General features: G+C 52.0%; 1 protein-coding gene across 1 annotated transcript in view; it reads right to left on the minus strand.

Annotated features, from left to right (window-relative positions):
- Positions 1-505: 505 nt before the first annotated feature.
- Positions 506-13,502, minus strand: part of LOC132581029 (afadin- and alpha-actinin-binding protein-like) — a 31,538-nt gene continuing 18,541 nt past the window's right edge. Inside the window, exons 8-14 of the mRNA XM_060252062.1 lie at positions 13,038-13,188; positions 12,864-12,924; positions 11,697-11,845; positions 7,649-7,822; positions 4,538-4,655; positions 2,312-2,501; positions 506-1,076 (exon numbers count right to left, since the gene is read on the minus strand). Coding sequence (XP_060108045.1) covers positions 911-1,076; positions 2,312-2,501; positions 4,538-4,655; positions 7,649-7,822; positions 11,697-11,845; positions 12,864-12,924; positions 13,038-13,188 — 1,009 coding nt within the window. The 3' untranslated portion in view covers positions 506-910. The remainder of the gene's footprint in view (positions 1,077-2,311; positions 2,502-4,537; positions 4,656-7,648; positions 7,823-11,696; positions 11,846-12,863; positions 12,925-13,037; positions 13,189-13,502) is intronic.

Consider the following 13,502-nt stretch of genomic DNA (forward strand, 5'->3'; position numbering starts at 1 on the left):
CCCAATTGTACGGTTTGCTTTTATTGCTTTTAATTGTTTTGCTGTTCTAAAAGGTTGTTATCCGCCCTGAGCGCACGTGGCAAACGGCAGAATATAAATGATTTAAACTAGATAAATAAAAACCAATCCTGGGCCATCCAGGCGAGAGCAAATAAGAACATAAGAGAAGCCATGTTGGATCAGGCCAACGGCCCATCAAGTCCAACACTCTGTGTCACACAGTGGCAAAAAATTTTATACACACACATACACTGTGGCTAATAGCCACTGATGGACCTGTCCTCCATATTTTTATCTAAACCCCTCTTGAAGGTGGCTATACTTGTGGCCGCCACCACCTCCTGTGGCAGTGACTTCTGGTCCACAGTAGTTCGGAAAACCACATTTTCTAGCACAGCCCTCTCCCCCCCCCCTTGGAACAGGTTATTAACCAGGCCGTGATGCCAAAATGTAAGGTCCCGCGCACAATGCAAACCCTTCCCCAAGTCAGATCAGGGACCACACATTCTTAAAAACAGAGCCTTTATTATAAAAAAGGGCAGGAATAACAACAATGAAAATGTTTCCAGCTGACCCATTCATAAATACAAACAGGAAAAGATAAGCTCGCTTGGCCTGTTCCCTTCCTAAATAAAGCAGAAGTACACAACAGGAAAGCCGGCTCATCCAGGGAAGGATTTTTTCACCAGGTTTCACATGGGACAGCTCTCATGCAGCTTCCGCGTACAGGCACAAAATTCAACGGTGTTGACAGTTTATTTCTGGAGCCCGCGGCTCTCTTCTGCGGGCAAGAGTGCCTCGCGGAGGGAGAAAGGATCCCTGCTAACAGAACAGATCTACAGGATCCCGGCCTACAATCTCCTCTCCTCTTTCCCTACAATTTCGCGGCCAGATATGTTCAGACCCAAATTTACAGATATTCCTGGATCCCAATCACATGGCATCCCAAGAAAGAACTTTCGGCGGAGCAATCCAAGAGGTCGTCCTCAAAGTTCTCTTCCTTAGCAGGCTCCGTTTGGGAAGCGGCGTCTTGGCGACTCGCCTTTCTTTGGCTGAGCTGCGGTGAAGAGACAGGCCTCGGGAGAGAGGAGAGAGGGAAGACCGAAAATGAGCGAGATACCTGAAGAAGTGAGCGGTGACTCCCAAAAGCTCCTAGCCTGCTACAGTGCAATTTTGGGCTGTATCAACAGAAGGATCGTTTCCAGATCATGTGATGTGATGTGATGGTATCACTTTACTCTGCTCTGGTAAGACCTCCCCTGGAGTCTTGTGTTCAGTTTTGGGCACCACATTTTAAGAAGGATCTAGACAAGCTGGAAGGGGTCCAGAGGAGGGCGACGAAGATGGTGAGGGGTCTGGAGACCAAGTCCTACGAGGAAAGGTTGAAGGAGCTGGGCACGTTTAGTCTGGAGAGGAGACAACTGAGAGGTGATAGGATCACCATCTTCAAGTACTTGAAGGGCTGTCATGGAGAGGAGGGTGCTGTTTTCTATGGCCCCAGAATGTCAGACCAGAACCAGTAGGTTGAAATTAAATCAGAAGAGTTTTCAACGGAATTTGAAATTGTATCGCATGTTGAACTGTACGAATTGTTTTGTAATTCTATTTAAATGTTATGTTGCTTTAACTGCTGTTAGCCAGCCTGAGTCCATTAGGGGAGGGCGGGATACAAATGTAATAAAATAGATAAATTAAACATTAGGAAGAACTTCCTGATCGTTAGAGCGGTTCCTCAGTGGAACAGGCTTCCTCGGGAGGTGGTGGGCTCTCCTTCCTTGGAGGTTTTTCAACAGAAGCTAGATGGCCACCTGACAGCAATGCTGATTCTGTGAACTTAGGAATGGAGGAGGTATGAACTTAGGGGGAAGGTATTTGTGAGTTTCCTGCATTGGGTGGGGAGTTGGACTAGATGACCCTGGTGGTCCCATCCAACTCTATGATTCTCCCATAAGTTCCTGCCTGAGAATTGAGATCACAGGGACAGGCCCTTCGGACTGTCCCACCGATCCAAGAAGGCCATCTGGTGGACACACGACAAGGCCTTTTTGGTGGCAGCCCCACAATTCTGGAACAACCTTCCCTGGAAGAGATGCTCTTGGCCGCCTCACTTTCCATCTTCAGAAGCCAACTGAAGACTGCACCAGGCAGACAGGCAGATCTGTCTGAGAACAGTCCTCTTACTCAAAGCCTTTGGAAAAGATATCCATCTGCAACATATCCCATTGCTTAGGCTGAGTGTGTCTCCCAAGCCCCTTCATCCATCATACCCGATGAAACCAGGAAGAATTCTGTCGCTCGGGGTACAGCTTACCTGTGGGAGGGAGGGGGTGCCGTTAGTCTGTACAATTCTGCCCGGGCGGGAGTGCTGGAGTTATAGGTGGACTGCCACTGCTGGGTTCTGAAGAGCGCCACTGGGGTGCGGCTTGGTGTGAGGATGACTTTGGGGTAAGGGGTACTGACCGGCCGGGACTGTCTCCTTTGCCTGCGCAGGTAGTCGTGTTCTTTCAAAAGCAGGAGAGAAAGTTAGCAGAAAAACCACAGTGAGTTCCGAAGATGATCAAATAGATTCACAGAGGGCAAGTCTACCAATGGCTACAAGCCCTGTTGACTGAGCGGAACCTCCACATGCAGATATAGTCAACCTCTGAAGCCCAGAGCCAGGAGGCAACATCAGGGGAAGGCCTTGGCCTCTCAGCCCTGTTGCTGGCCCTCCAGAGGAACTGGTTGGCCACTGTGTGAGACAGGAGGCTGGACTAGATGGACCCTTCCTGGTCTGACCCAGCAGGGTTCTTCTGATGTTCTTCTCAGTGGAAGGCCTCAGCCTCTCTGCCCTGTTGTTGGCCCTCCAGAGGAACTGGTTGGCCTCTGTGTGAGACAGAAGGCTGGACTAGATGGACCCTCCCTGGTCTGATCCAGCAGGGCTCTTCTGATGTTCTTCTCAGGGGAAGGCCTCAGCCTCTCTGCTCTGTCGTTGGCCCTCCAGAGGAACTGGGTGGCCACTGTGTGAGACAGGAGGCTGGACTAGATGGACCCTCACTGGTCTGATCCAGCAGGGCTCTTCTGATGTTCTTCTCAGGGGAAGGCCTCAGCCTCTCTGCTCTGTCGTTGGCCCTCCAGAGGAACTGGGTGGCCACTGTGTGAGACAGGAGGCTGGACTAGATGGACCCTCACTGGTCTGATCCAGCAGGGCTCTTCTGATGTTCTTCTCAGGGGAAGGCCTCAGCCTCTCTGCTCTGTCGTTGGCCCTCCAGAGGAACTGGGTGGCCACTGTGTGAGACAGGAGGCTGGACTAGATGGACCCTCCCTGGCCTGATCCAGCAGGGCTCTTCTGATGTTCTTCTCAGGGGAAGGCCTCAGCCTCTCTGCCCTGTTGTTGGCCCTCCAGAGGAACTGGTTGGCCTCTGTGTGAGACAGGAGGCTGGACTAGAGGGACCCTCCCTGGTCTGACCCAGCAGGGCTCTTCTGATGTTCTTCTCAGGGGAAGGCCTCAGCCTCTCTGCCCTGTTGCTGTCCCTCCAGAGGAACTGGTTGGCCTCTGTGTGAGACAGGAGGCTGGACTAGAGGGACCCTCCCTGGTCTGACCCAGCAGGGCTCTTCTGATGTTCTTCTCAGGGGAAGGCCTCAGCCTCTCTGCTCTGTCGTTGGCCCTCCAGAGGAACTGGGTGGCCACTGTGTGAGACAGGAGGCTGGATTAGATGGGCCCCCACTGGTCTGATCCAGCAGGGCTCTTCTGATGTTCTTCTCAGGGGAAGGCCTCAGCCTCTCTGCTCTGTCGTTGGCCCTCCAGAGGAACTGGGTGGCCACTGTGTGAGACAGGAGGCTGGACTAGATGGACCCTCCCTGGTCTGACCCAGCAGGGCTCTTCTGATGTTCTTCTCAGGGGAAGGCCTCGGCCTCTCTGCCCTGTTGTTGGCCCTCCAGAGGAACTGGTTGGCCAACTACAGGGCAGAAAGACCGAGGTCTTCATAAGAACCTCAGAAGAGCCCTGCTGGATCCAACCAGTGGTCCCTCTAGTCCAGCATCCCATCTAGCACTGTAGCCAACCAGTTCCTCTGGAGGACACAGAGGCCGAGGCCTTCCCCTGAAGTTGCCTCCTGGCTCTGGGTTGCAGAGGATTAGTTAGCTTCTGAATGTGGAGGTTCCCCTCAGCCAGGGCTAGGAGCCGCTGAGAGACTTACCCTCCATGAATCTGTCCAATCTTCTTTTCAAGCTCTCTATGCCTGGGGCCATCACTAAACCATCTGGCAGCAAATTCCACCTCTTAATCCCTCCCTGTGTAAAGCACTATTTCCTTCGGTCCGTCCTGAACCTCCTGCCTTGTCAGCTTCACTCGAGTTCTAGTATTTCAGGAGAAGGAGAGAAATTTCTTTTGCTCAACTCTCTCCGAAAGAAAAGGCCTCCGCCATCAAAAAGAGAGAAGCTCGCCCACCTCCTTGACTGTTTCTGCTGTGCTCACACTATTCCTCTCCCGCCCACCCACCCACCGTGAGACATATTGGGAGGAGTTCCAGTATATGCCTCCCCACAGTCCACACACCTCCGGCGGCAACGGGGGCTGAAAGTCTCCGCTTGGGGTCTCGAACTTCTAGCCGCGGCAACGAGCGCAAGAATTCTTGCTTCAGCAGCAGTGCTTTCTCTTCCTCAAACTGCTTCTTCTGTCCAAGGGGAAAAGAATTCCAGATATAAATGAGCTATTTAGAAACTGCCCAGAGCATTTTCTTCTCTAAGGCCCGGCTCTTTCCTCTTCAGAGCATTTGGGAGGCAGTGTGGTGAAGTGGTTACAGCAGGGGTGTCAAACGTACGGCCCAAGGGCCGGATCAGGCCCCCGAAAGGCTCCTATCAGGCCCCTGAGCAACTGGCTGTCATTTGCTTCCTTCTCCCTCTCTCTTGCTTCCTTCTGCATCACAGCTTGCTTTGCAAGGCTTGCTCAATCGCACAGGAACTACAGAGCAAAGCCTCTAAAAAATAAATATTTTTTCCATTGGCTAACCTGCACATGAAGCAACTTACATACAAAAGCTAGCAATGCAGATCTTAGGCTCAAAGCATATACCCTGAAATTTCTGTAATGAACGTCAATCAACCAAAAGTAGGTTTGCCACTTACAGACACACACCTGAACAGCATACTCAAGATTGCTACAGCACAGACATTGTCTCCAGCTACTGATACAATAACTCAGAGTAAGAGGGGTCAGTTATCAGAAACCGTTAAATAAACAAAATATTACAAGGGTGCTAATCTTTAAAGCATGTTTTGTTTTAAGTTTTTTTTTAAAAAAAATCTTTAATTGCGTTTGTGTCCTTTATAAAGTTTATCTCTCTGCCTCCCGGCATAATATTTTATGACACACACGGCTGGGCCCAACAGAGTTTCATCTATGTCAGATCCAGCCCTCATAACAAATGAGTTCGACACCCCTGAGTTAGAGCGTCAGACTAGGATCTGGGAGAGCAGGGCTCGAATCCTCTCAACCTGACTTTCCTCACAGGGGACTTTTTTGTGAAGCTGAAATGGAAGAAGAAGAAGAAGGTATTGGATTTATATCCCGCCCTCCACTCCGAAGAGTCTCAGAGCAGCTCACAATCTCCTTTACCTTCCTCCCCCCCACAACAGACAACCTATGAGGTAGAAGAAGATATTGGATTTATATCCCGCCCTCCACTCCGAAGAGACTCAGAGCAGCTCCCAATCTCCTTTCCCTTCCCCCCCCCACGACAGACACTCTGTGAGGTGGGTGGGGCTGAGAGAAGAAGAAGATATTGAATTTATATCCCGCCCTCCACTCCGAAGAGTCTCAGAGCGGCTCACAATCTCCTTTACCTTCCCCCCGCCCACAACAGACACCCTGTGAGGTGGGTCCGGCTGAGAGAACAAGAAGAAGAAATTGAATTTATATCCCGCCGTCCACTCCGAAGAGTCTCAGAGCGGCTCACAATCTCCTTTCCCTTCCTCCCCCACAACAGACACCCTGTGAGGTGGGTGAGGCTGAGAGAGCTCTCACACCAGCTGCCCTTTCAAGGACAACCTCTGCCAGAGCTATGGCTGACCCAAGGCCATTCCAGCAGGTGCAAGTGGAGGAGTGGGGGATCAAACCCGGTTCTCCCAGATAAGAGAGCTCTGGCTGACCCAAGGCCACTCCAGCAGGTGCAAGTGGAGGAGTGGGGAATCAAACCCGGTTCTCCCAGAAAAGAGAGCTCTGGCTGACCTAAGGCCATTCCAGCAGGTGCAGGTGGGGGAGTGGGGAATCAAACCCGGTTCTCCCAGATAAGAGAGCTATGGCTGACCCAAGGCCATTCCAGCAGGTGCAAGTGGAAGAGTGGGGAATCAAACCCGGTTCTCCCAGATAAGAGAGCTCTGGCTGACCCAAGGCCATTCCAGCAGGTGCAGGTGGAGGAGTGGGGAATCAAACCCGGTTCTCCCAGATAAGAGAGCTCTGGCTGACCTAAGGCCATTCCAGCAGGTGCAGGTGGAGGAGTGGGGAATCAAACCCGGTTCTCCCAGAAAAGAGAGCTCTGGCTGACCTAAGGCCATTCCAGCAGGTGCAGGTGGAGGAGTGGGGAATCAAACCCGGTTCTCCCAGATAAGAGAGCTATGGCTGACCCAAGGCTATGCCAGCAGGTGCAAGTGGAGGAGGGGGGAATCAAACCCAGTTCTCCCAGATAAGAGAGCTCTGGCTGACCCAAGGCCATTCCAGCAGGTGCAAGTGGAAGAGTGGGGAATCAAACCCGGTTCTCCCAGAAAAGAGAGCTCTGGCTGACCTAAGGCCATTCCAGCAGGTGCAGGTGGAGGAGTGGGGAATCAAACCCGGTTCTCCCAGATAAGAGAGCTATGGCTGACCCAAGGCTATGCCAGCAGGTGCAAGTGGAGGAGGGGGGAATCAAACCCAGTTCTCCCAGATAAGAGAGCTCTGGCTGACCCAAGGCCATTCCAGCAGGTGCAAGTGGAAGAGTGGGGAATCAAACCCAGTTCTCCCAGATAAGAGAGCTCTGGCTAACCCAAGGCCATTCCAGCAGGTGCAAGTGGAAGAGTGGGGAATCAAACCCGGTTCTCCCAGATAAGAGAGCTCTGGCTGACCCAAGGCCATGCCAGCAGGTGCAGGTGGAGGAGTGGGGAATCAAACCCGGTTCTCCCAGATAAGAGAGCTATGGCTGACCCAAGGCCATGCAAGCAGGTGCAAGTGGAGGAGGGGGGAATCAAACCCAGTTCTCCCAGATAAGAGAGCTCTGGCTGACCCAAGGCCATTCCAGCAGCTGCAAGTGGAGGAGTGGGGAATCAAACCCAGTTCTCCCAGATAAGAGAGTTCTGGCTGACCCAAGGCCATTCCAGCAGGTGCAAGTGGAGGAGTGGGGAATCAAACCCGGTTCTCCCAGATAAGAGAGCTCTGGCTGACCCAAGGCCATTCCAGCAGGTACAAGTGGAGGAGTGGGGAATCAAACCGGGTTCTCCCAGATAAGAGAGCTACGGCTGACACAAGGCCATTCCAGCAGGTGCAAGTGGAGGAGGGGGGGAATCAAACCCGGTTCTTCCAGATAAGAGTCCAAACACTTAACCACTACACCAAACTGGCTCTGGAGGAGAGCAGCAGGCCCTCATTGGGGAGAAAGGCAGGGTAGAAATGACTTAAATAAAACCCATGGCCACCTACCTCCCACCCCAGCCGAATGGCCGCCTCGGTGAAGTTTCTTCGCTCTTCTTCGAATGCCCGCCGCTGCTCCTCAAAGAGGAGTCGTTCTTCCTCCAGCCGCTGCTCCTCCTCCAGGACATAGGAGCCCTTCAGGTGAGCCGGGAGCTCTGCATTGACTAAGGCATCCAATTGCTCCTAGAAGCAAGAGAGACCCATCGAGGGTGGGGAGGAGGAAGAGAAGAATTGCAGATTTATACCCCGCCCTTCTCTCTGAATCAGAATCTCAAAAGCGACTTACAATCTCCTTTATCTTCTTCCCCCACAATTTGTTTATTTTATTTCATTTTTGTTAATTTACATTTTGCCCTTTCCCGCAAGCGGGCTCAGGGCAGATAACCACAAATGTTAAAACAATTCAAACCTACAGCCTGAAACCATAAAATACAAAAAAAAAATGACACATACATCACAGGCGGTGGTTTCCCTTGGGCAGAGACACCCTGTGAGGTGGGTGGGGCTGAGAGAGCTCTCCCAGAACCTGCCCTTTTAAGGACAACTCCTGCAAGAGCTGTGGCTGACCCAAGGCCGTTCCAGCAGCTGCAAGTGGAGGCATGGGGAATCAAATCCGGTTCTCCCAGATAAGAAGAAGAAGACAACTGCAGATTTATACGCCACCCTTCTCTCTGAATCAGAACGCCTTACGAACTCCTATATCTTCTCCCCCCCCACCAACAACAGACACCCTGTGAGGTGGGTAGGGCTGAGAGGGCTCTCACAGCAGGTGCTGTTTCAAGAACAACTCCTGCAATAGCTATGGCTGACCCAAGGCGATTCCAGCACCTGCAAGTGGAGGAGTGGGGAATCAAACCCGGTTCTCCCAGATAAGAGAGCTCTGGCTGACCCAAGGCCATTCCAGCAGGTGCAAGTGGAGGAGTGGGGAATCAAACCCAGTTCTCCCAGATGAGTCTCCCACTTAACCACTACACCAAACTGGTTCTCAAATGTTAGAAATGGCATTGCCTCTTATGAACCCACATGCCTGGGCCTCCCGCTACAAACTTATAGCTCTTTTATACCACATTAACTCTCAAGGCCTCCTCAAGCCATCCTTGGAGTCATCTTGCAGGAAGATGTTGTGAATTTTATCAAGGGTCTCCATCTCCATCCACAGGTCCCAGCTTCAATCCCCGGCATCTCCAGTTAAAAGGACCAGGCAGGAGGGGATGGAAAAGACCCTGACCTGAGACCCTGGCTCAGTGGCAGAGCCTCTGCTTGGCATGCAGAAGGTCCCAGGTTCAATCCCCAGCATCTCCAGTTAAAAGGACCAGGCAGGAGGGGATGGGAAAGACCTTGGTCTGAAACCCTGGTTCAGTGGCAGAGCCTCTGCTTGGCATGCAGAAGGTCCAGGTTCAATCCCCAGCATCTCCAGTTAAAAGGACCAGGCAGGAGGGGATGGGAAAGACCTTGACCTGAGACCCTGGCTCAGTGGCAGAGCCTCTGCTTGGCAGGCAGAAGGTCCCAGGTTCAATCCCCAGCATCTCCAGTTAAAAGGATCAGGCAGGAGGGGATGGGAAAGACCTTGACCTTGGCTCAGTGGCAGAGCCTCTGCTTGGCATGCAGAAGGTCCCAGGTCCAATCCCCGGCATCTCCAGTTCAAAGGACCAGGCAGGAGGGGATGGGAAAGACCTTGGCCTGAGACCCTGAAGAGCTGCTGCCAGTCTGAGTACACAAGACTGACTTTGATGGACCAAGGCCTTGATTCTGTAGGAGGTAGCTTCATATGTTCAAGCTACTATCTTAACTCAGGAAAAATGGTCCCAGAACAAAGTAGTTGATGCAGTCGCTCACAACTTTAATGCCAGTTGCTCAAGAAGTAGAATTTTTGCTAAATACCCTCCACCCCCAACAGATATATCAAGTTTGACCCTTAAGAACATATGTTTATTGGTTTTTAATGGAATTAATGTGATGTTGTGAGCCGCCCTGAGTCCGCTTGCGGAGAGGGCGGGATATAAGCTTAACGAAAAGAAAGAAAGAAAGAAAGAAAGAAAGAAAGAAAGAAAGAAAGAAAGAAAGAAAGAAAGAAAGAAAGAAAGAAAGAGAAGCCATGTTGGATCAGGCCAGTGGCCCATCCAATCCTACACTCTGTGTCACATAAGAACATAAGAGAAGCCCTGTTGGATCAGGCCAGTGACCCATCCAGTCCAACACTCTGTGTCACATAAGAACATAAGAGAAGCCCTGTTGGATCAGGCCAGTGACCCATCCAGTCCAACACTCTGTGTCACATAAGAACATAAGAGAAGCCATGTTGGATCAGCCAATGGCCCATCCAGTCCAACACTCTGTGTCACATAAGAACATAAGAGAAGCCATGTTGGATCAGGCCAGTGACCCATCCAGTCCAACACTCTGTGTCACATAAGAACATAAGAGAAGCCATGTTGGATCAGGCCAGTGACCCATCCAGTCCAACACTCTGTGTCACATAAGAACATAAGAGAAGCCCTGTTGGATCAGGCCAGTGGCCCATCCAGTCCAACACTCTGTGTCACATAAGAACATAAGAGAAGCCATGTTGGATCAGCCAATGGCCCATCCAGTCCAACACTCTGTGTCACAAAGTGGCCAAAAAAACTCCCCAAGTGCCATCAAGAGGTTCACAAGTGGGACTAGAAGTCCTTCCACTTTGCCTCCCGCCCCAAGCACCAAGCATACAGAGCATCACTGCCCCAGACAGAGTTCCAACAATATGCTGTGTCTAATAGCCACTGATGGACCTCTGCTCCAGATGCTTATCCAATCCCCTCTTGAAGCTGGCTACGCTTGTAGCCGCCACCACCTCCTGAGCCTTAACGGAAAGCAGAGTCGTGCTACAGACAGACACACGCTTAAGCAGTCCAGCCACTAGACGGAACCCCAAGACAGGGAAAGGCAGCAAGATCTGCTGTATTGGAGTCAACAAAGTAAAAAGTGGGTTTTCTGATGTTTGGAGAAATCACTGAGTGTCCATACCCCTCTCCTCCAGCCCTGATCACCTCTGCAATGCCACAGACAGTAGAATTGCGCTTCTTTTAAAATCCCCCCTTTATTTAAAAGAAAAGAATACAACGTCCAGAAGGGTTGCTTCGTTCTATTGCAAAGTCGCACAAGCAACCCCAGGGGGAAAATCTCAACCATTAGAAAAGACAAAGCATCAAGTGATGGGGTGAGGGGGGGGGGCAAGGCAGGATGCCTTCTCGCTCCTCCCCACAACTAGTAGGGATAGGAACAAGCTGCGTAAAACCAAGCCTAGCCTTGATACACACGCCTCCTGGGTTGCCAGCCTCCAGGTGGGGCCTGGAGATCTCCTGCAATTCCAACTGATCTCCAGGCCAGAGTGTCCAGTTCCTCTGGTGTAAAGGGGGGAATGGCTGCTCTGGAGGGGGAGGGCTCTGTGGCATTATATCCTCCCCAAACCCTGACCTAACCAGGCTCTCTCTCACAAATCTCCTGGAACTCCCCAACCCAGAGTTGGCAACCATATGGGGCCCGTGAGTCTCTGTAGTTCCAGGTCCTGCAGAGGCCATGGACAGTTCCAGTTTGGTGTAGTGGTAAAGTGCGCGGATTCTTATTTTGGAGAACCGGGTTTGATTCCCCACTCCTCTACATGCAGCTGCTGGGATAGCCTTGGGTCAGCCATAGCTCTCACAGAGCTGCCTTTGAAAGGGCAGCTTCTGGGAGAGCTCTCTCAGCCCCACCCACCTCACAGGGTGTCTGTTGTGGGGGAGGAAGGGAAAGGAGATTGTAGGTTGCTCTGAGACTCTCTCCTTGAAAGGCAGCTTCTGGGAGAGCTCTCTCAGCCCCACACACCTCACAGGGTGTCTGTTGTGGGGGAGGAAGGGAAAGGAGATTGTAGGCTGCTCTGAGACTCTCTCCTTGAAAGGGCAGCTTCTGTGAGAGCTCTCTCAGCCCCACTCACCTCACAGGGTGTCTGTTGTGGGGGAGGAAGATAAAGGACATTGTAGGCCACTCTGAGATTTAGAGTGGAGGGTAGGATATAAATCTGATATCACCTTCTTCCCTTTACCTGGAAGCAGCGCTGTTGCAGGGAAATCACTCCTCTGCTTTGTTCGATCTCTTTCTTCAGCTTCAGGATCTCCTTGTCATGGTCAATGATGCTGATGACGGGGTCTTGACCACCCCCGCAAGGCTCGCGGGAACCGCAATCTCCCACACCTGCAGAGCGGAAGGCAGAAGAGAGTGGGGGCTGTGTTGGGCCTCACAAGGCGTCAAGCTTCGGGGAGAAAAGCCAGGAGCAGACGTGAAGTCCTTCTTCATCCAAAAGGTGATTCATGCGTGGGATTCACGGCCACAAGAGGTGGTGGCAGCTATAAGCATAGACAGCTTCAGGAGGGGGTTGGGTGTGGCAAACGAGGTTCAATGTGGCCAAGTGCAAAGTAATACACGTTGGGGCCAACAATCCTAGCAGGGCTCTTCTGATGTTCTTTGTGGGGGGGTGCACAGTGGGAGGGCTTCTAGTGTCCTGGCCCCACTGATGGACCTCCTGATGGGGCCTGGGTTTTTGGCCACTGTGTAACACAGAGTGTTGGACTGGATGGACCACTGGCCTGATCCAACATGCCTTCTCTGGAATGGAATGGAATTTGTACTGAATCTGATCATCAAAGATAGCATTGTCTACTCAGACCGGCAGCAGCTGTCCAGGGTCTCAGGTAGAGGTCTTTTCCATCATGTACTGCCTGGTCCTTTTAAGTGGAGATGCTGGGAATTGAACCGGAGACCTTCTGCATGCCAAGCAGAGGCTCTGCCACTGAGCCAGGGTCTCATGTCAAAGTCTTTCCCATCACCTCCTGCCTGGACCTTCTAACTGGAGATGCCGGGGATCGAACCTGGGGCCTTCTGCATGCCAAGCAGAGGCTCTGCCACTGAGCCAGGGTCTCAGGTCAAGGTCTTCCCCATCACCTCCTGCCTAGTTCTTCTAACTGGAGATGCTGGGGATCGAACCTGGGACCTTCTGCATGCCAAGCAGAGGCTCTGCCACTGAGCCATGGCCCCTCCCCTAAGAGGGCTGCCTCTGGAAGATTTCCTTTTGGGAACATCCAATTTGAGATGTAATATGGAAGTTGTACTTTAGAACACGTTTCCAGGCCCAGAGTCATCTGCTGAAACGTTCCGGCTTAACCCACCAGATCTGCCTCCGTATCTATAAGATGGGAATAGCAACTTTCCTCACCATCTCGGAATTGACACCACTGCTCCTGGAAGACCTCGTATGGGAAGTTTTGCTCCGCACCCTGAAAGGAGAATAGTGGGTGAGCATCGACGGCAGGCGTGGGCACCGAAACAGAGGTGGCAACAGCTCCCCAAGGCCTGGCGTGGGTTGGCAGCAGCTCCCCAAAGCTCTTACCTGGGTAATGCCTCCATCGGTGCCCATCAGCTGCTGCAAGTCCTGGCCCACTTGGGTCAACAGCTGCTTCAGCTTGGCATTCTCCAGGGCCAGGCCCTGCTCCCGTTGTTCCTGCCTGGCCAGTTGGACACGGTAGAGCTCTTCCTCTTTCCTGGGAGGCCAAAAAAACAGACCCCCTTTCTGTCTACAGCCAGGCTTCATCACCGCAAAGATACATAAGACAGCCTCATAGGCCAGAGAGGTGTCTGAGACAGTGGTTCAGTTTTTTAAGCACGTGGGCACCTTTGGAATTCTGACATACAGTGGTGGGCAAAACCACAAAATGGCCGCCACAGGAGGCAGATCCAGCCACAAAATGGCCACCACATGAGGCAGATCCAGCCACAAAATGGCCGCCACAGGAGAAGAAGGTATACACCCAGTGAAAACCCAAGCGCAAAGAAGAATGGCAATTTTAAAAATACA

This window comes from Heteronotia binoei, chromosome 13 (assembly GCF_032191835.1).
Source record: "Heteronotia binoei isolate CCM8104 ecotype False Entrance Well chromosome 13, APGP_CSIRO_Hbin_v1, whole genome shotgun sequence".
Taxonomy (NCBI): domain Eukaryota; kingdom Metazoa; phylum Chordata; class Lepidosauria; order Squamata; family Gekkonidae; genus Heteronotia; species Heteronotia binoei.